The following is a 19,977-nucleotide window of genomic DNA, read 5'->3' as shown; positions in this document are numbered from 1 at the left end:
ATTTGCCTTCTGCAAACATATGTTATGGTTTAAGAAAAGCATGCACAAGAACCCCTGCTGCTTCCTTTATCCTAGAGTCACAGAAGATACAATTCCAAAAAGTAAATCAGGACGCATTTGGCAGAGAAGTATGCTGGCTATTGTTTCAAATCCTCACATGCTTCTTACAAATTTTGTCCAAATGAAGCTACTGCACTTGCTTCATTTTAAGTGAAGACTGAATTCCCCCTAGAGTTAGGCAAGTATTTAGCTGTACTGTGGCAAATGCTTGGGGTAGTGTGTAGATTACTTCATGGCAGAAAAGAATTGACAGATTCAGTTTTTGTGAAAATGGAGTGGGCAGAGTGGGCAGGAGCTAACTCTCATAACCTCCAAAGATATCTTCAAAAATAATTCACAATACATCAATGCTCCTCTGATTTTCCGTGCCAAAAAGGTACTTTAAAACTTTTGGTATCATTATTCTTAAACATTTTTAAGATAGCAGTTTCTACATGAACTCAAAGAGTACTTTCCTAAAACTGAGATAGTAAGGTCTGTTACAGAGAAAATTTGGAACCAAACAGTTATTATATACTCAGATGTGAATTGTTTATTCCTCCATTTGTTTGCATGTGGCATAGGCAACTACCACTTAGCTCTGCACCTCTAGACTGTTCTGGGCCAAACCTTTCAGAGTGATGAGTTCCATCCCATGCCCATTATCCTGTGTGCCACTGTCTGTCCATATCTGCTAGTCTCAATAAAGTGGGCTGGTACGTAGTTGTCTCTATTGTCTATACCATTACCACTGATTTGTTCAACTAAAATAAAAAACGTTTTTTTCTTTTTTCTTCCAGAGGACAACCACTCTTCATTGTATCATATTATAATTACTTATCTTGTCAGTATGCTCACTAGTAACAAAAAAAAAGACATCTGAGGTTGTTTGCATGTAGACAGAACTAGTTTTCTTTGAGAGCTACAGCATTTTGAATTGTGCCTATCACTGACATTTCCTAAAAGCACTACTTCGCAGCTGGACCATGAAAATCATCTCAAACTAGAAGCAATAACCCAAAATAGGAGGCACAATGGCTCAAAATAATCTTTGACTAAAGAACAGATAAAATCATGTTCAGAAATCTTTAGCAAATACCAGATCTGCTTACGAAATTCACATCCAAACATACAGAACTAATCAATAAACTTTCAGAATCGCAAGTTACTACTTTTTAAATGAATGGTAGACTCCCCATAAGGAAAATAGGCTATGGAAGAAAGAGTTGTGAATAGATTATATTTTGCCAGTGTGGCAACATTCCCTCAAAATTCTGGTTAGCACTTTCCAGCTTTGGTTGTGCCTGTTCAAGCTGATGGAAGGCAAAGCAAGTTCTTACAGACAAAATTTAGTTTGGACACTACATTGATGAGTGGTTGGATAAAATGTACAAGTAATATTGGACATGAAGTGAAAACCCAGAATTACTTACCCTAGTTAAGTGTTCTCACATGGGTTTTGAGGTTGTTTTTTTTTAATTTTTTTTATTATTTTTTGCTCTCTCCCTCTTGAATGCTGGGTGGTTTGGGTTAGAGCTTTGCCAGGAGGTGAGAGATGTGAAAATTCATTCCCTACATCTAGCCTTTGGATGACTTAGCTCTCTCCTGGCAAGCCACAAATGTTTGTTTGAACTTCAGCTTGAGGAGTGCATCAAAACTCTGAAAAAGTCAATGGGAAATCTAATTCAGCATTACTAAGTTAGTGAGGAGCACCTTTGATACTGATCTGCTGGAACATGGCCCATATTGAACACAGCTCATGCTCTCTGCAGATGTGTTTTAAAGACCGGAGGTGGAGGACCACTGGCACAATCCAATAAGAAACAAGGAATGCAGCAGTTGCACTGGCAAAATGGGATACCCAAGTAACTGTCTTCCTCAGCTTCTTCTTCCTCTAAGGTGTTAACCAACAAAGGCAGGCTTCCTAAAGGAGAGGAGACAACTTTTGCTTCTTATACAAAAGAGAGGGGAAAAACAGATGGTTTCTGAGACCCTAGGAACAAAAGAAGAAAAAGCAGAAAGCAATCTTCTCACTTATTTACCAGATAGTCTCCGTGGAAACAATAGAATAGAATATGAAGACATAAATAACGAGTATTTAAAGCTCATAGGAGCTTGAGGACATAGAAAAACAGAAGAGACAGACTAAGAATCATTAGCATGCTTTTATTTCACAAGGGGAAAACGTAAGAGTAACAAGTAATTATGAAATCTTGCGCAGAACTACAGTTCACAACCCAGACAAATCTTTCTGCATAAGACAGTTGATATTGGTAGTTTTAAGAGACACTATGACCAAATAAATTCAGGCATAGAAGTCAAATCTTTCCTTAGAGGTTTTTACATATTGGTAACTTCCTTAACCATTAAGTATTATTCCTAGTAATAGGAATAAGAATAACTTAGAATCCAAATTTGTTATTAATAACCAACAGAAGGTCTTCCTCCCTTTTATCTCTTTAAGTGATTGGTTGATATGTTTCTGTGAACGTCTGCATCCCATGACACTCTTAAAAGACCTTTGGTGCTAAGGAGAACAAACAACGGCAGTGGAGGAACAGAGCCTGCGCCAAGCATTCGTTATCGCACATAACCTCTCCTGATGTCTCTCCATTGTGATTCTCACAAATGCTAGCAGATTAAATTCATGAGAACATAACCTCAAAGGCTCATAATCAACATGTCCAAAACAATGACAATGAGAAATTTTCTTTCTACATTCAACTATTTTTATTGTGCTTTTAATGTACACAGCGGACCTATTTCCTGTGAATTTCTCCTAAGCTGTCAAATGTGTGGAATATTGTAGCCCTGGGGCTCAACTCAACTTTGCCTTTGTGATTATTCAACTCCCAAAATAGAAGAGACCTTAAAAGTGAGTCTGAGAGTGGAGATGCTGGGTCAATTTTTTTTTTTTTTCCTGTGCCAAACTTTGCCTATGAATTCCAGTCACTGAAATGCTTCTTATGTGATTCCCAGAGGTTTTCAAGATATATGTCAAGTCTTTTATCATTATTACTTCTCTCCTACCATTCAATATCTCCCAGTCACTTTCTTTTTCTTTCCTGAGTAAATTTCAAACTTTATAAATCACATGTGAAGAGAAATACCAGGAGAAAAATAAAGGCTAATATTGACATAGTGCAGCAATTTCAGCAAAAAATATTTATTGGCATCATCTGCCTAAGAAAGAGCAAAAACAGATCAGTTCTGATTTAAGTTTCAGCTATTGTTATTGTCCCACTTAAGCCCCCAGGGACAGACTTAATGGCTTCTGCCACAAACTTGAACATTCTCCATAGAGAAAAAAAGATGAATGCAGTAGCTCCAAAATTTCCATATCCAGTCAAATGATATGAGAAACATAACACTCTTCAAACATAAACATGTGCTACTTCTTACTCTTTATTTTCTCTTTATGTAAAAATCTCATTGTGGTTTTCATTATTTTAAGAAAAGAGCTAGAAATGCTGAGGCAGTATTCTGGGGCTGTTAAAAATGCTAAGTTTGTTGTTGCTCAGTTTAATCCCATTACACATTCATCTCTAATCATCTCCTGAGGTATACAACACTGGACTAAGTCAGCAATGAGTAGTGATGCCAGGAAGGAGGTAGAAAAGTTCAGCCCAGTGAGAACTGTGAAGAGTTTACCTCTCCAAGAAGCAAAGCATCTCAAGCCAACCAGTCATACACCTTCTTCAGGCAACTCCTGAAAATTCACCATATCCTCAAATCTTCTATTATGCTAAGCAGGCCTAAGCTACTCGTGAAGGCAATGCATAAAATGCTGATTCAGTCAAGAAAAAGGACTGGAGTGCCAATTTTTCCTTCTCTTTCTGTATATTAATACACTGATCTATATTTAAAATCACCAAATCAAACAAAAGATTAATCAGTATACTTGTGTGCAAGCTGAAGAGAAAATTTAGTTGAAATACTTATGATCCTCTCATAGAACTGTTCATCCCAGCTTGTACGCTGTTATCAGCAATTACCTATCTTTGAATTCCAGAGGAAAGCAGAAGTTGCTCCCTTTATGCAGTCAAATGATGGACAGTTTTAAATAACATCCATGAGGGACAGTCCTCAAGATCATATTCCTTTCTTTCTTGCAAAGAGTTGCATGACTAAAGCACAGTCCTCTAAATTTCTCATATATAACAAATAAGACAGACTCCTTAAGAAGGATGCAGCCATGTAACTTAATATAACTTGTTCTTGATCTTTTTGATCAAAACCAAACCCAGAGAGCCTTGGGAATATCTGCTCTAACTTCCCTGGCAGCCAAAGTCCAGTCGCAAGCCATGGAAATACCCAGGCAGCAGTGCAAATACCAGCTGGCCTCCTGGGAATTTCAATCACTCACTTCTTGACACCAAATGTCAGCTGGGCTCATGCAAGAAGCTTCCCGGAGCAGCACTCCTGTCACATACTGGCCACAGGACTTTTGCCTAGCTAAAGGCATGTAAAGTTAGAGGTCTATCTCTACTAACAATAACACAGCTGCATGCTGTTAAAGCAGTTGGTGGTTAAGTAAGAAATAATAAATAATAGTGTGTCCTGCCTGGTGCAGTGGAACGTGATAGTGGGGGAGTGGACACAGCCAAAAGCGCTCAAGAGATTATGTTTTTGTTACCCAAAGGTCAAGGACTGCATCCTCCGCTTAAAGCTCAAGTGTGCTGGCTTTGCTTTGTAAATGAGATCCCCTGTGCTATTGGAATCTTCGTCATGTACTTGTCAGGAAGATTTCTGCTTTCTACCACCGATATCTCCAGATCTGGGGGAACAATATCTCAAGTCACCAGGCTGGGTGAAAGGGCAATGACTTTTCCCTGCTTGGCTGAACGGATTTTAGCCATATGCAGAGAATGGCTTTTCCCTGATAGAAGGCACCACAATTCAGTTCCCATTTTACAACTTCTTTAACAAGAGTCACATTGCTGCGTACACAGATTCATGCCTGAAAATACACAAACAAAAACATTCCTAGAATTCTCTTTTCACAGGGAATAGACGCTTTGTTTCAAGACTACTCAGGGTATGGAATCAAAAGAATAGTTTAATTCTGATGGAAGCACTGGAAATATGCTAACTGCTTTATTTAATTGCTAGAATAAAACAAAACTGCAGTTTTTTGTTTTTTTTTTTTTCCCTAATACAAGCGATTTCCTTCAGATATTATTTAAAAAACAACAACAAAGAAACAAGACAAAAAAACACACACAAAAAAAGTCCTGAAAATTAATATAGAGATGACTTGTTTCTTTACTTACGAGTCTGGTTCTGAATTCAAACATTTTAAAGAAAATTGTGAAGTATTGGATTTTATATATAAAAAGATATGCTTCTGTGACCTTTATTTCCTGCTCTGTGTGAGCTTCTCTGCATTTGAGGAGCTCAGAACGTCTCCTAACTCCTTCAGTTTGTTTTCCTCAAAGCATGATTTCAAAACTAAGTTCTAAAAAACAAACAAACAAACAACACTTGTCATATAAAGACAATAATTAAATAATTAGAAACCTTTAGGTTAAATTTGAGTTTCAAGAATTCTCCAGAAGCCTGTTCTTGACTACGTGAATCACTGGATGTAACATGGAAAAGACACATTTATTTTGTTTTTGTGTTCATTTTCTACTCTGTATTATCAGTTATTGAACACAGCTGATATACTACGAAGATAATACAGGAAAACAAACATTCATATCTAGTTAATAACTGGAAATAAGTACTCTTTAAATAGACTGATGACAAAAGTAAAGGAAAATACTAATTTAGTCCTGCTCTAAAGCAAACTTGTCTAAACAAAAGACTGAAGGGAAACTTTCTGAAAAACTGAAAACTCCTTTTGCCACTGACATTTGTCACCTTGAAATCTGTGAAACATCAATAAACAGAAACCTGCAGTTAATTTGAACAGAAAAAAAAACCTTACAAATCATAATGCATGGGCATACTGACTTAGTAATAGTTGACAGATTAAATCTCATCTCCAGAATTGTAACACCTTTTGTCTTTGGAGATAGCAGTATTACATATTTTTTAGCTTGTTATTTCTTTCTTGCAGATGTTTAAAACACATTTATTATCCAGCATATTACATCTAGGTGTTTGTTTTCAAGTTCTATTCTGGTATGGCTCCCATCCATCTCATATTGCTAATTTATGTGAAGACTTTAAATTCCTCGTATCTAATGTTGTGTTCAGGGACACGTTTCATTAGCAGCCAATAATTTCATACTCTCAAAGCCATAAAAGTAATTACTACAAAAAAAAAAAAAAAAAGATGATCAAAGATGATCATTCACAGACAAAGAGATATGATCAACATACTTCTGAATAGCAGCATATTTTCAGGTATCCCATAAAGGTTGTTCTGTTTTCACAATCTTTAGAAAGTGTTTCAAACTGCAAACAGTTTGAGATGCCTAACGCAAATGCTTTCCTGCAAATATTTATTTTCCCTTTAAATGAATTTTCTTCATTACTGTTTGCTCCTTTTTTTCTGTTCTCTCCCTTCAGATAGTCAGACAAAAATGTGTTTGTGCTTGAAGGCACAATGATATTAGAAGAATCTGAGCCTACAGCCTCTTTCTTTTCCTGTATAGATTTGATTAAATAGTGGATATGTGGACATGCAATTCCCATGGAAAGCAAAGGGCACTATCTGCTAAAGTAGGAAGAGTGTCAAATTGCTTTACAGCATTATTTTTCCTTCTCTGTAAATTGAAGGCAACTTTAGAGGAAGAATATATTAAAGACCACAAAGGCTGATCTCCTCAGTAGGAGGACACGTATGGGAGCTTGAAGATATATGGAGACAGCTCTGTGTCCTGAGTTGGGTTTCTCTCACTGTAACACCCAGATCTCTCTACCAGACTACAGCAAAAAAACATGCTGAATGCTCATCTTTAGTCAGGTCACATTGCACAGGGCTGCTTTCTGTCATTCATCTTACTCTCATCTAGGTCTGTCTCACCCAGAATGAGATAAGTTTTGGGGCTGTACTCTACAATTCATTAACTCTAGTTCCACTATTAGATGGTGGCTTTTTCCTCTCACTCCCAGCCCCTTCTTCCACAATGAAGTCCTTCAGGTCTGGTTCTGGACACAGTTTTCTTGGTACTTTGCTGGGTGCATTTTCTTCACAAACGAGGTCTGTCATGATAGATCATGGATTAACTCTAGACTCTCATACAGTTGAATCCTGAAATTACACATAATGAAATGCAGATCCAAGAATCCCTGTTAATTACAGAGGAATAGATGACTCAGTACAACAGAATCTCAGCCAAAAAAAAAAAAAAAGAGGTTAAACGCAAACATAAAAGGATGTCAGTGTAAAATACTGCATCAAAAACCGTGTAGACTGTTTTCATTAAAAAGAAAGAAAAAAAGAACAGAAAAGAAAGAGAGAGGATTCAGTTTAAAGGCATAAAAATGGTCCATTCCTTAGAGCTCAGACACTGACACTATAGAGAAGACTGCACGCTGAATGAAGCACAGTTGCTCATTACTATTGTTAGAAGTGATACGTTCAACTCAAGCTCTAAAAATAAATCCAGAACTCTAACACATTACCCAGGTTTTCTGTAATCACTAACAATATACGATGTTGTGACACAGCATGCTCTACCAGTGTCATGAGGAAAAGAAAATTCTGTTTTGAAATTCCTTATTGAAAGTGGCAGTTGGTTATATTTAGTTATGAAACACAGACTGATCTTGTTCTTCACCACTAACTCTGGGGAGGAAGAGAGCATCCTTCATATACTTACAACTGTTTGAAAATGAAATTCCTTGTTTTGACATAGAATATGTCATAACATAGAGTAACTTACAGTGTCTGATTAACGTACAATGTCTGATAAGGTAAAATGATGAATGAAGGATATCGTCTTTTTTCTAAAATTAAGTATCCTTAAAAAAAAAAAAAAGAACAACAAACCAGCCCCTCAGAGACTGTTAATATTCTACACTACGGCTTTTAAAAACACGTAACTAACAGACAACAACTAATGTACAGGGAAAAGACCAACAGCTTCATAACAAATAAAACCCCTCAATTTCTACTACTAACAGTAGCAAGCTCTCAGCTGGTCCTTCTTGAGTACTGATTCAGGAAATCAGATTGCACTGCAGCAATTCAAAAGGAGCAATGAGGACCTAGGAACTTGAGGAGACATGTCCCAAGATGTCAAAGAGATTGAATCCCAAAACAGGATGTCAAGCCTACTCACTCATTTACCTGCTCCAGACGTGATTCCTCCCATACACCTTTTGTAATCAATTGCACCTCAAGTCCAGGATGCAGTCACCACCAGGATGCAATTGCTGTGCATTAGAACATGAGGTACACCCTAGTAGCTGGCTTTTACAAGTGCCAGTAGGGATGTTAGGCACAGACATTCAGATGTAGCATTGGCCACTAAGAATAAAAAACTGTATATATATATATATGTTCAAAAAAATTGACTCTTAGCGAAGTGAAACATAAGCAATCAACCCACAAAGTATGAATCTGACTGGATCACTCAGACTTTACTTAGACTTTTCTCATGATTGGCTTCTCACTGGAAATGTCATCATATAAAAAAGGTACCATTAAATACTTTCAAGTCATGATTATACACTCTAAAATTAAATATAATAAATTTAGTTGTCATGGAATAATCAGTTCAAAGTTTCACTGGCCTCAGCTGATGTTAAAACTTCAGCTTAAAATAGTGGCAAATTTAAACTAAACATATGTTTAACATTCTATCATGCAACATGGATTTAATAGTAGTCTGCAACTGTAATCTTGGTGTTCAATTTCAATAGTCTCTGACTTTTTGCTGCCATTTATCTGAACTTTGTAAGCACTAAGTCTGTGAGACAATGATTAGAACATCAAAGCCCATTAGAAAAACATAAATTCTCTTTATTCCTAAATCCTTAGAAATGGGTTCTAATTCCAAACTTTCCTAAGGAGTGGAATGCTTTTTTTATTACTATGACTTTCAAGACAACAACTTGCAAAGATGGCATGAGAGTAAAGAAGTTCAAGAACCTCCACAATAATTACAGTAACAAATCCAGCAGAGCCCTTCAGCAAGGAGAGGTACAATCAATTTTGACTTGAAAAACCACATTAAACAGATTTTAATTATTTTTTATAGCAAAAAATAGCCATCTTTTATGGATAGGCAAGTGCAGCAAATGCAACGTTGGTTTCATTTTTGTCACATCTACAAAATTCATTGGAATTGTACAAAATTAACTGGGAAACCACATGAAAACGAATAACAATAACTCTCCAACAAACTGGATGTGCTCACTGTTTCCTTTAAACTTACCTGTTATTTTTGTTCATTCCAAAAATGGAACAAAGAATATGCTTATGAATTACAGGGGTTAGAAGTAGATGACTGTTATGCCCTTCCAACACATTCTGTGCCTCTGTGACTGAAGTTGCAAGAACACTGGAGCAAGCATTAAAAATCAGATTCATCATGCCAAATATAAAAAAAGAATTAGAACAAAAGAGTGCAATTTTGTAACAATGCATTCTTAAAGCCCTGGCCACTTCTATCCTCAAAGAATCAGAGGAAATGACATAATGAGCTTGTGCTCTTTATACCCTACAGGCACACACATTATACTCTTCTTTCAACTTAATCTTCTGCAGCAATTAAGGAACATGCATCACCCTGTATGTATGCATGCATGCACCAGTGTGCTTTTAAACACAAGCAGCTCCAATTCCTGACTAGCCTTTAGCAACTCAATAACACACTTCTTAATCAGGTTGTCCCAGTACACCTCACAATGCCATATCAGAATTACGATGCAGCTGGTAATAGCTAAGATTGTACAGTATACTGAGGTCATACATTTCTTTCTAAAAAAAAAAGTATGAGTAAATATCAAATAGCAACACTAACCTACATTATGTCATCAGTTTTGAAGAGGAAATGACCCAAGAGATTAATGAGGAATTCTGCCTAGAAGTCAAAGGTATGATTAAGCCTTTTATTATTAAACAGAAACTAAATATGATCTAACCTACTTCCAACAGCGCAGCCTTTAATAGAGAGAAGAGAAAGAAGCAGAGCAGTAGGAGTCCATATTTATCTCTGATATGTCACTGGTGAAGCCAACGGAATTCCTTCAAGTTCAGTCTGCCTGACTGCCACATGGTAAGTCAGTCACTGTGTTGCAAGGTATGATGAATGGAAAAAGCAATGCCATTTTCATTTCCCATTTAGGAAACATTATACTAGGAAATAAGATACCATAGGACTAACTCAGAAATTGTTTATTATTATGTAACAGTTGATGTATCAATTCACCAAACAAACAAATAATCTTATAAATCCAAATATGACTGCTCTCCAGGAAGTCCTCTGGAATGAAAAAGAAACAATTTTTCCCTATATTGTAAGTACTAATAATAATTTTGGTGTAAATAAGATACAACTAAATATTATTTTTTATAATTTTTGTACACGACATCCTTGAAAAAAGCCAGAAATGAAACAGGTTATGCTTTTTTCTTTTTCTCCCAACACGTGAAATAAAAATTAGGTCATTCATCCATCCAATCAAGTCAGACTTCTTATATTCATCTTCAGACTAGAGACAGTGATTCACTAACTCCTAGTGCTGACATCAAACACGACAGCGTTCCTAGACCCCCTAGAGGTACATTGTAAATCACAGAATCATAAAATATCCCAAGATGGAAGGGATACATAAGGATCACTGAGTTCAACTCCTGGCTCCCAGAGGACCACCCAAAAATCAGACCATATGTCTGAGAGCGCTGTCCAGATGCTTCTTGAGCTTCAGCAGCTTGGGGCCGTGCCCACTGCCCTGTGCAGCCCGTTCCGTGCCCACCGCCCTGTGGTGCAGCCCCTGTCCCTGACCCCCACCCGCCCCTCCCCTGACGCAGCTCCATGCCGTTCCCTCAGCCCTGTCGCTGTCACACAGAGCAGAGCTCAGCGCTGCCCCTCCGCTCCTGTGAGGAGCTGCAGCCGCCATCAGGCCTCCCTTCAGCTCCTCTGCTCTGGGCTGAAAACAAGAGACCTCAGCGCCCCTCTCATCTTCCCCTGTAGACACCTTTATCATCTTTACAGCCCTTCTTCTAGGCAGACATAAGTAGATCATAAGAAAAAAATAGAGCACGTAAATATCTTGTAAAAAAAAAAAAACAACAACAACTTATTTTTCTTGGATATATGAGCAATAGAATGAAATCACCTAGTATCATTTTAGAAAATGCATCTGAAGATGTCTCATTCATAGACTGCTGACACTGTGAGGGAACCTTGCACTTGTGATGCCCAGTGGTCTCTGCTCTGGCCAAAGTTGTCAGCAACTGACAGCATCTAACATGTAGTCATTTCAGACTCCTTGTTCAGTATCTTAAACGCAAGTTATGCACTTCCAGAAGACCAAGTCACTCACCAGCAAACTGGGAATTGAACAGTCCCAGGGAAGAAAGCCCAAAGAAGCTGTGAATTTCTCACTGTTCTTGCGCAGGCCTGTGTCACCCTGTCTACACTATGCATCATTCATCTGCTGTGATGAAACGTGATCCTGTTTTAAAAAAAGAACACCGTCATAGTGAGGATACTGTATCTTTGTGAGAAGCGTTTCACATATTTTCCATGGGCACAAACTGCTCCCGCTTCTATTTAAACCTCTGCAGCTCTCTTTGCTGGACATTACTTGCTTCAGAAAGTTCTTCTGCGAGGTGCTTAGCAGAAAGCTAATCAGCAGAATGGCTGCAGACAGCAACGTGGCTCCCGAGGAGAAGCCGAGCACAACTCCTGTGAAAAGAGCTGTCCACAAGATCCGAACTGCCAGCCTTGTCTTCAGCTTGGCCCGAGGATGGCAGCAGTGGGCAAGTGACCACAATGTAAAGCAAGCCAAAGAACCCCCTGGGTGGGTCCCCACTGCAGGAGACGCATCAGCTCAGTCAGTGCAAGAAAGACACTTCGAAAAATGGCCAGTCCCATCTACCAAGAGGGATGATGAAAAATCCTCAGCAAATGAACTGGTGACAACAGATGCTGAAAAAAAATCAAGAGAATCTGATGAAGCCCTTAAAAAGTTCAACATTAAAAGCAAAGAGGTGCTGAAAACTGTTGTAAGTAAAGCCTATGAACGAGCAAGTGATGTTAACCTCCTCAGTGGCAGATACGAGAACAACCACGGCAGCTCAGAGACGATTGAGTTCAAAGAAGAATCAAATGGTATTGACAATATTCTTAATGGGAAGTTATCTCCCACTATAAGGAGAAAATGTTTAAACAGAGTATCAGACCTGATTCAGGGCTTTGAAGAGGAGGACAAATTAGGAACTAGGGAAGAACTGCTGTGGAAGTGCCAGGATGACAGCATGGATGCAGAAGACAGTGGCTATGGGGAAGCAGAAGACAGACTTGAGCCAGAGGACAACAGCCAAGAGGTGATTCCTGTGAAGATTAAACAACCATCTCCGTAAGTAAAACACCTTTGTTACAGTATCAGGAATAGTCAGATCTGAATGCCATGATGCAGGACCAAAATTCCTTGAGAGAGAAGAAAAACGAGACCAGGACAAAGAATAATTCACAGGACATGGTCAAAGAGAAAGCATTCTCTTGAATGAAAGAGAGAGTGAAGCAAAACAATCAACCAACAAAAAACAACCTATCCAGAAAGCCATTCACATACCTATGTTTAAGTGGCTTAATCCTTGGTAACATCTGACTATAGACTCGGGTTTCATGGACTATACACATTAGAGAAGTGGGAAGTTATATTTAGGAAGTGTCGTTAAATTTGACACTAGATTTATTGGTTCATCTAAGCCACTACTTATTTCTTAATGTTTTAGTCTGTATTTCAGATTAACATTTTGTTCCACAACAAGAACCCAAAGCTATTCATCTATTTCTGCAAACACCAAGTCTAAAGAAATGCTCTTGAGCAAATATTTCCAAATACTTAAACTATGAACATTCTTAAGCATAATTTGCACAGGATGTCCAAAAAGAGATACTGCTGGAATTACTTCTAAGTAAATCTTAACCAAAGCTGGGTTCACTGCTTCTCCTTGGAAGCTTTGGAAACTGGAATTCACCAGCTCAAAGGATGGGAGCTATCACAGGAGCTGAGACCCCAAATATGTATCAGAAAGCATCCAGCCTGCCTCTTATTACCAAAGTATTGATTTGAATCATGCTGTGTTATAAATAATTTATAAATCATGTTATAAATCATTTGACAAAAAGAACTTTTGAATCACTGATAGATTCTTCAAATTCAAAGTCTCTCTACAGTATCAATAGAAAAAAAAGAATTTTCATCAAACATTGTGGAAGTTTCTGACATACAAACTTTCTGACTAGTGCTAACAAAAAGCAATAAGCAGAATCTATTACTTACAGAAGTAGTTATTTCTAGTTCCACTGAGAATTTTGAATTAAGTAGCAATCAAAATCATAGCAACAGACAATTTTGGGTAAAACTTCTTTCAATAAGAGAATGTGTTTGAAGATTAGTACATAACAGCAGCTTCGTTTGGAACCAGGCAATGAACAAATAAGGTTCAGCCGTAACCTTGGGAGTGTCGCAAGACAGCCGAGGAACAGCAGAAGCTGGTAGAAATTCTTGTTTGCTTTCCCAGAGAGCTCTGGCAGAACAACCTTTCCAGAAGACAGCTACAAACAGCTGTGCTGGAGACAGACTTGCCAGAGGGTAGCTGCCAAACTAATTCATCACACTCTTCTCAGCAAAAGATGAAAAGGTCCACATGTCCAACACCTCACAAGGGGAAGCTGTAGGCAGCCATTAGATATGGCACGATTTGCCCCACTGCTCTGCTTCACAAAATGCATGTCGCAGAGCATAGATAGAAGGCATGAATGAATGATCAAGCCTGAACTGTTTTGGTGTACGACCTCTAACATTAACTAACTTTAAATGTGTGATGAAGGCGGGCACAGCCTCTGAGGCCAGGGTGTGCTAAGTCTTTGCCGAGGCCTAAGTGCAGCTGGGCCAGGGCCTGTCCTAATGAGCCTGCAAGGAGGGCAGGGGTTGGCACCAGGATACCACTTCCTAACGTTCTGCTGTGTAACTGACCAGTCATCTCTCAGAAGGAACAAATGGCTAAGAGTCTAACTGGAAAAGCTCTCCAGTAACCCACAGCTTTAAAGTCTGTGGTCCCTACTGCTGGGAAAGCCTGTGCAGTCCTTTTACAGAAATGAGCACAAAAACAAAGATTTCACACAGAGAAAGGGGATAAGTTTGCAGCATATTACCTGTAAATAACACAAATTAAAACAAATTGCTTGCTAAAAATGTTACAGTAGGGGCAAATCAGCTATCTTTCTTTTAAAACTTACATATGTTTTCTCCATATGTCTGTTACCTGGGGGAAAATAGAAGAGCACTGAAATGAAAATGACAGAAATAATATCCTATCACACTTACTGCTATCCCTTCCACTGAAATCTGCAAGAGTCATTTTCTTCATTTACTATGCCACTAGCAGGACTGGATTTTTCTTTTTTTTTAAACTACTATTTTTTAATGTTTTTTTTTTTTTTTTTTTAATAGCCTCAGAATAGATAATTTCAGTCCGCAACTTTTAAGAACCTCTCAGTTGGACTTAATCTTCTTCAGAAAGTCCAAAAGTATATGATTGTTAAAGCACAACTCCTATTTTCCATACTATATCCCAGGAAAAAAAAAAGACAAAAAAACCAAAACATTGGTGGCGGTATTTTTCCCCTTCACACTGCATCTTCATGACTTCCAACTGAAATGTTTACTGCAATCAGGCTGCTTTCTTCATTGAGTGAATGTTAACTTCTGCAGGCTTAAGAAGTACTACTTAATTTCTGTTTAGGAGTCAAACGGATTCAGCAGAGATGAAATTCAGAACTAAAAAGGGATTCACGCTCTTTCCCTGCAAACAGGATAGTAGGGAATGCAGGACATGGATGCCATCCTCCTGCAAGTTCAGGATGCAATCAGTGTTATCATTTAGCAGAACAGCAGCCTGTTAACGCAGGTTACTCGTTACTCATAGTGGACTTACAACAGTAGGTTAAAGCTCACAATCTTCAATTTGGATCCCCAATCCATTGTTATGTGCTGCACAGACATGAAAAAAATGATTCCAGGTCTATGATAGCATTAACTCATCAACAACTTAAGCAATGAGGAAAATTGCACTTTAGCAATCATAACTAGCAAATACATTAAAATATTAACAATATTGATCTTCCAAAGCCACACAGAGCATGATAAAAGCAAAGTAATCAATATGGTGGTGTTTTTCTCAGCCACTGAGAAGGCCTAAAAAGAGAAATAAAGGCTTCAGCAAGAAAAGGTGAGAATACTAGACAATTTAAATAAAATGACATTAAAAAGCTTTTACAGAGCTCAGCCATCTCACTCACTGCCAGATTCTCCTCTCTACGTGGGGAACTGCGGATTCAGGACTTTCTCAGAGGTCATGGTCCCTGGAAAGACGGCGGAGCAGCCCGATTCTTCTTGTACTTTTTATCATGTTGACTGTGAAGAGTATTTTTGGAGCTTTTCAGTAGAATTTCTCAATACAGCTAAGCGAAGCGAGTGGCAACTCCAGAACTGAAAAGAAAGGTTCAGTTCTCCTACATATTCTTCTATCCTAGGCATGAGGTGTCTGCCCTTCTTGAACCAGCACTGCCCAGTACCGGCAACTTTCTGGTGCACAGACCTGAACAGGGGACCTCCGTGCCATTCTCTCTCATCTCTTTCAACAAGTTTAGCAGAAAACAAAACATGCAGCAAGTTCACAGTATTTTGATAACTGTAGTTTTGTTGTGTTATTAATAATAATAAGATATTACTGGGGTGGCTTCAGTGCAGCCTTCTGGGGACTAAAAATATTAGAGAACAAATTACTTTGGTACAGCCACAGCACAATATACTCTCAAGGCGAGCTCTGTACCAACACAGTGACAGGATGCAGACAGCACAAAGATTAGCTCAGACTATCTCTCACAACATGATACTGGCCACACGAGGAAAGAACATCAACAACCAATCTGCCTGCAGCCATTCAGCAATATTGCTACACACGCACCCATACAAATACAAAATCAGTTAAGATCTCTGAAGATTAGTAGCCTCAAGTTTCTTCCAGCCTTGTATCCTTACCAGTGAGAATATGAACTCTGGACTCGAATCCAGACTAGAAAGTGGTACCAAAGATGAAATCAAGCTATCAGCGAATTTGCTTTTCAGGGCCAACTGAAATCTTGACTAAGATTCTAAAAGAACTAGTTTAGAACTGAGGAAAATATGCCACCTGGTGGTTACCATCTGCTCTAGAAAATGATATACATTTGTACATTAATAAAGATTAGCACCAGAATCATAATTAAATTATGAAATGCAAAGCTGAAATGCCTTTTTTGTCTCTTTCAGCACGAGCAGGTGCAGTGAAGAAAAAAGCATCAAAGCTCATAGGAAGTACAGTCCTGTTAGCAGCCTGAAGAACAGATGGCAGGAATGGGCAGACCAGCACATCCTAACACAGAAGCTGAATCCCTTCAGTGAAGAGTTTGACCACAAGCTGGCCATGTCCACACGCCTGCACAAAGGAGACGAAGGCTACGGCCGGCCAAAGGAAGGCACCAAAACCGCTGAAAGAGCCAAGAGAGCAGAGGCTCACATTCACAGGGAGATTAGAGATCTGTGTTTCATCATTAAAACCATGGCTAAGCCACGGCGTGACGGCAAGATCCAAGTCACTTTTGGGGAACTCTTTGAGAGATACGTTCGTATTTCAGATAAGGTTGTTGGGATTCTCATGAGAGCCAGGAAACATGGGCTGGTGGACTTCGAGGGAGAAATGTTATGGCAAGGAAGGGATGACAATGTCATAATTACTTTATTAAAATAAGCATGCTCCAAGAGCAACGTGCCTTGCAAAACCTCATTTTTTCCTTGCTATTAGCTTTTGCACATTTGAAATAAGATTTTTTTCCAGCCCCTGGACAGGAAAGACATTGAGCATTTTTTTAAATACAAGCTTTATAACTGTCGCATGATAAATGTAAGCATCCAAATGGAATTTTTTCTATACCAGGAGAGCTTGTCAGGACACTTCAGTTAATTTCTATACACAAAGCAAATAAGAAAAAAAGAAAAAAAACCATAAGCAGATGAATATAGAAACTCGTAGTAACACAAATGGCTATAAATGAATTCCATTTTTTTTTTTTTAGCTTATTCTTACATTCAAGTTCCTCTCAACTATTTAAACAGGGAATATAAACCACAACAGGTCAGAAGCAGAATGATGTTCTAAACTCAGACCAAATTTTTGATCTTATGTGCATATTTTCTAACTAATCTATTTAAATGCATGTAAAAAAGGTTTATTTGTATAGAACCAAGGATACCAAATTTGTTTCTTTTATAAATAATACAAGCAAATACTACTGCAGTGACAGCTACCGCCAACTTTCTCTTAGATCTCATAGGAACTAAGACAAATCTTTTATAAGCAAGACTTTTTTATTTAATAATTTATATAATTTATTAAATGTTTTAATTTTTAGTTATAGCCTATTTTGTGGCTTCTGGTAATCAGCTGTGAAGCACAAAATGTTTAGAATAATGTAGAAAATATGAAACATGAATAATTATGTAAATATCTTTCTTGTATATACGGGGGGAAATAACACATAACGTAAAAGGAATAGTCATGTAATTGTACTGATGTTTACAGTGAACAAGTGATTACATCTTCTACTGAAATGTACTTCTATGGAAAAAGATACAGAAGCAGTGTTCTCCAGTCCCGAAAACAACTGACTTCAGGCGAAGTGGTGTTGTGCAGTACCCAAAAACACCAGCCTAATTCTACAGCCGCAAGGGCACACTGCTCAGAAGGCAAATGGTATCCTGGGCTCCATCAAAAGAGGGGGTGGCCAGCAGGGACAGGGAGGTGATTGTTCCCCTCTACTCTGCTCTTGTGAGGCCCCATCTGGAGTACTGTGTCCAAGTGAGGAGCCCCCAGTACAAAAAAGACAGGGAGCTGTTGGAGAGGGTCCAGAGGAGGGTCATGAAGATGATCAGGGGACTGGAGCACCTCCCCTATGAAGACAAGCTGAGGGAGCTGGGCTTGTTCAGCCTGGAGAAAAGGCGGCTGCGGGGTGACCTCATTGCAGCCTTTCAGTACCTAAAGGGAGCCTACAAATAGGAGGGGAATCAACTCTTTGAAAGGGTAGATAACTGTAGGATGAGGGGAAATGGTTTTAAGTTGAGGGGGAGGAGATTTAGGTTGGATGTCAGGGGGAAGTTCTTTACAGAGAGAGTGGTGAGGTGCTGGAACAGGCTGCCCAGAGAGGTTGTGGATGCCCCGTCCCTGGAGGTGTTCAAGGCCAGAACAGATGGGGCCGTGGGCAGCCTGGTCTAGTATTAAATGAGGAGGCTGGTGGCCCTGCTTGTGGCAGGGGGGTTGGAGTGTCATGATCCTTGAGGTCCCTTCCAACCCTGGCCATTCTGAGATTCTGTGGGATGCTGAAGAGAAATACATCCCAATGGATGAATATTCTAATGTCTAAAAACTGTCTTTGCCTTTTAGTCAAATCCGAGAACTCTGTAAGATTTATACTGCTTATTGGTTTAGATGGATCACAATGTCACCAGACTAATGTGGAAAAACTAAAAAGAGCAAACAAATAAACAAATCCTATGCTGTTAAAAACACTTTCTATGCAAAGCATTTCTTACACAACAAGAAACCTGGACAAGTAATTTGCATAATGAGAAAAGTTCACCCCCAACTCCCTCCTCCCCCCCCTCAGAAGACTGAATATTCACACTGAAAGAGCAAGTATTTTCTTACAGAAGGTTGAATGAAATCCTGACTGTCATAAAACAAACACTGCTAACATATCATGAGACTACAGATATTCCAGTTTGAACCTCCAATGAACATATGAGTTATATATTTTTAACAGCAAGTGATAAAAGAACTGGTTACTATGTGTTTATTATGTCAGCATAAAACATTATTTGAGGCACAGTTACTTATTGTGAATATAAGGAAGAAAAAACATTTTACTAGAAGAATTCAATAGCATTTCTTTAGCATTTATATTGAGATCTCTCAGACTACTCAAATAGATCTGCAAAACTGACTTCAAAATGTAATATTTAGATATTGGCATATTCTTACCTTATCCTTACAGCTTTCTAAGTTGTTTTGAGAAAGTCTGCTTGTCAAAGGAATATATGAATAATAAATAAAATATTGATTTCTTTGGTTTCTTCTCCCAAACACTAGAAAATAAATACATGGCCACCTTCCAAGAAGTAAAAGAGCAATAGGTTATGTTGAAGTATGAGTACCTTCTCCTGTTCACAGGAGCTTTCCTATGGAGCTTTCTCTGCCAGAAGCATCAGATGATTTCAAGGAACATGAAAATGAAACAGTTGGAATATTAGATACCTGTACAAAGAATCCCCAAGGAAGAACAGGTTGCCCTGAGGCTCAGGGGTCTCCTCCTTGGAGACCTTCAGAAGTGATGCGCGCATGGGCCTGGGCCCATCAACCTCACCTGTGCTATAATTCTGTGAAGTGTTAATTGAATCACATCCTACTATAATTCAACACAACAGACATTAGGCTCATCATAGTTTTCTTGAAAATGGCTGATAAGCATATTTCAATCTCATCACTTCCATTTGGCTATCAAAAATGAAGGTTGAAGGGGGACAACCTTGAAAGTCTGTATTTTCCCTAATATTTCAGATGTGTTCTATGCAATCTTATGCATGCAGCAGATGAGCAAGCAGCAGTTCAGGCATGGAAAGAGGGACCTGTTCAACCAATACTGCCTTATGAATCAATATTGCTTCCCAGGGCATTACAGAAATGTAGTCTGAAATTGTGTTGACGAT

The 19,977-nt window shown here is 38.6% G+C and overlaps 1 protein-coding gene across 1 annotated transcript; it reads left to right on the top strand.

Moving 5' to 3' along the window:
- The first annotated feature begins 11,226 nt into the window (after positions 1-11,226).
- ABRA (actin binding Rho activating protein) lies at positions 11,227-17,682 on the top strand. Its single transcript, XM_031591129.2, has 2 exons — positions 11,227-12,525; positions 16,489-17,682. Exons 1-2 carry the CDS (start codon positions 11,804-11,806, stop codon positions 16,964-16,966), a joined length of 1,200 nt encoding a protein of 399 aa, XP_031446989.2. The 5' UTR covers positions 11,227-11,803; the 3' UTR covers positions 16,967-17,682.
- Positions 17,683-19,977: the final 2,295 nt, after the last annotated feature.

This window comes from Phasianus colchicus, chromosome 3 (assembly GCF_987193195.1).
Source record: "Phasianus colchicus chromosome 3, bPhaCol1.hap1.1, whole genome shotgun sequence".
Lineage (NCBI taxonomy): Eukaryota > Metazoa > Chordata > Aves > Galliformes > Phasianidae > Phasianus > Phasianus colchicus.
The sequence above is the reverse complement of the archived record's forward strand: the minus strand, read 5'-3'. Positions and strand labels throughout refer to the sequence as shown.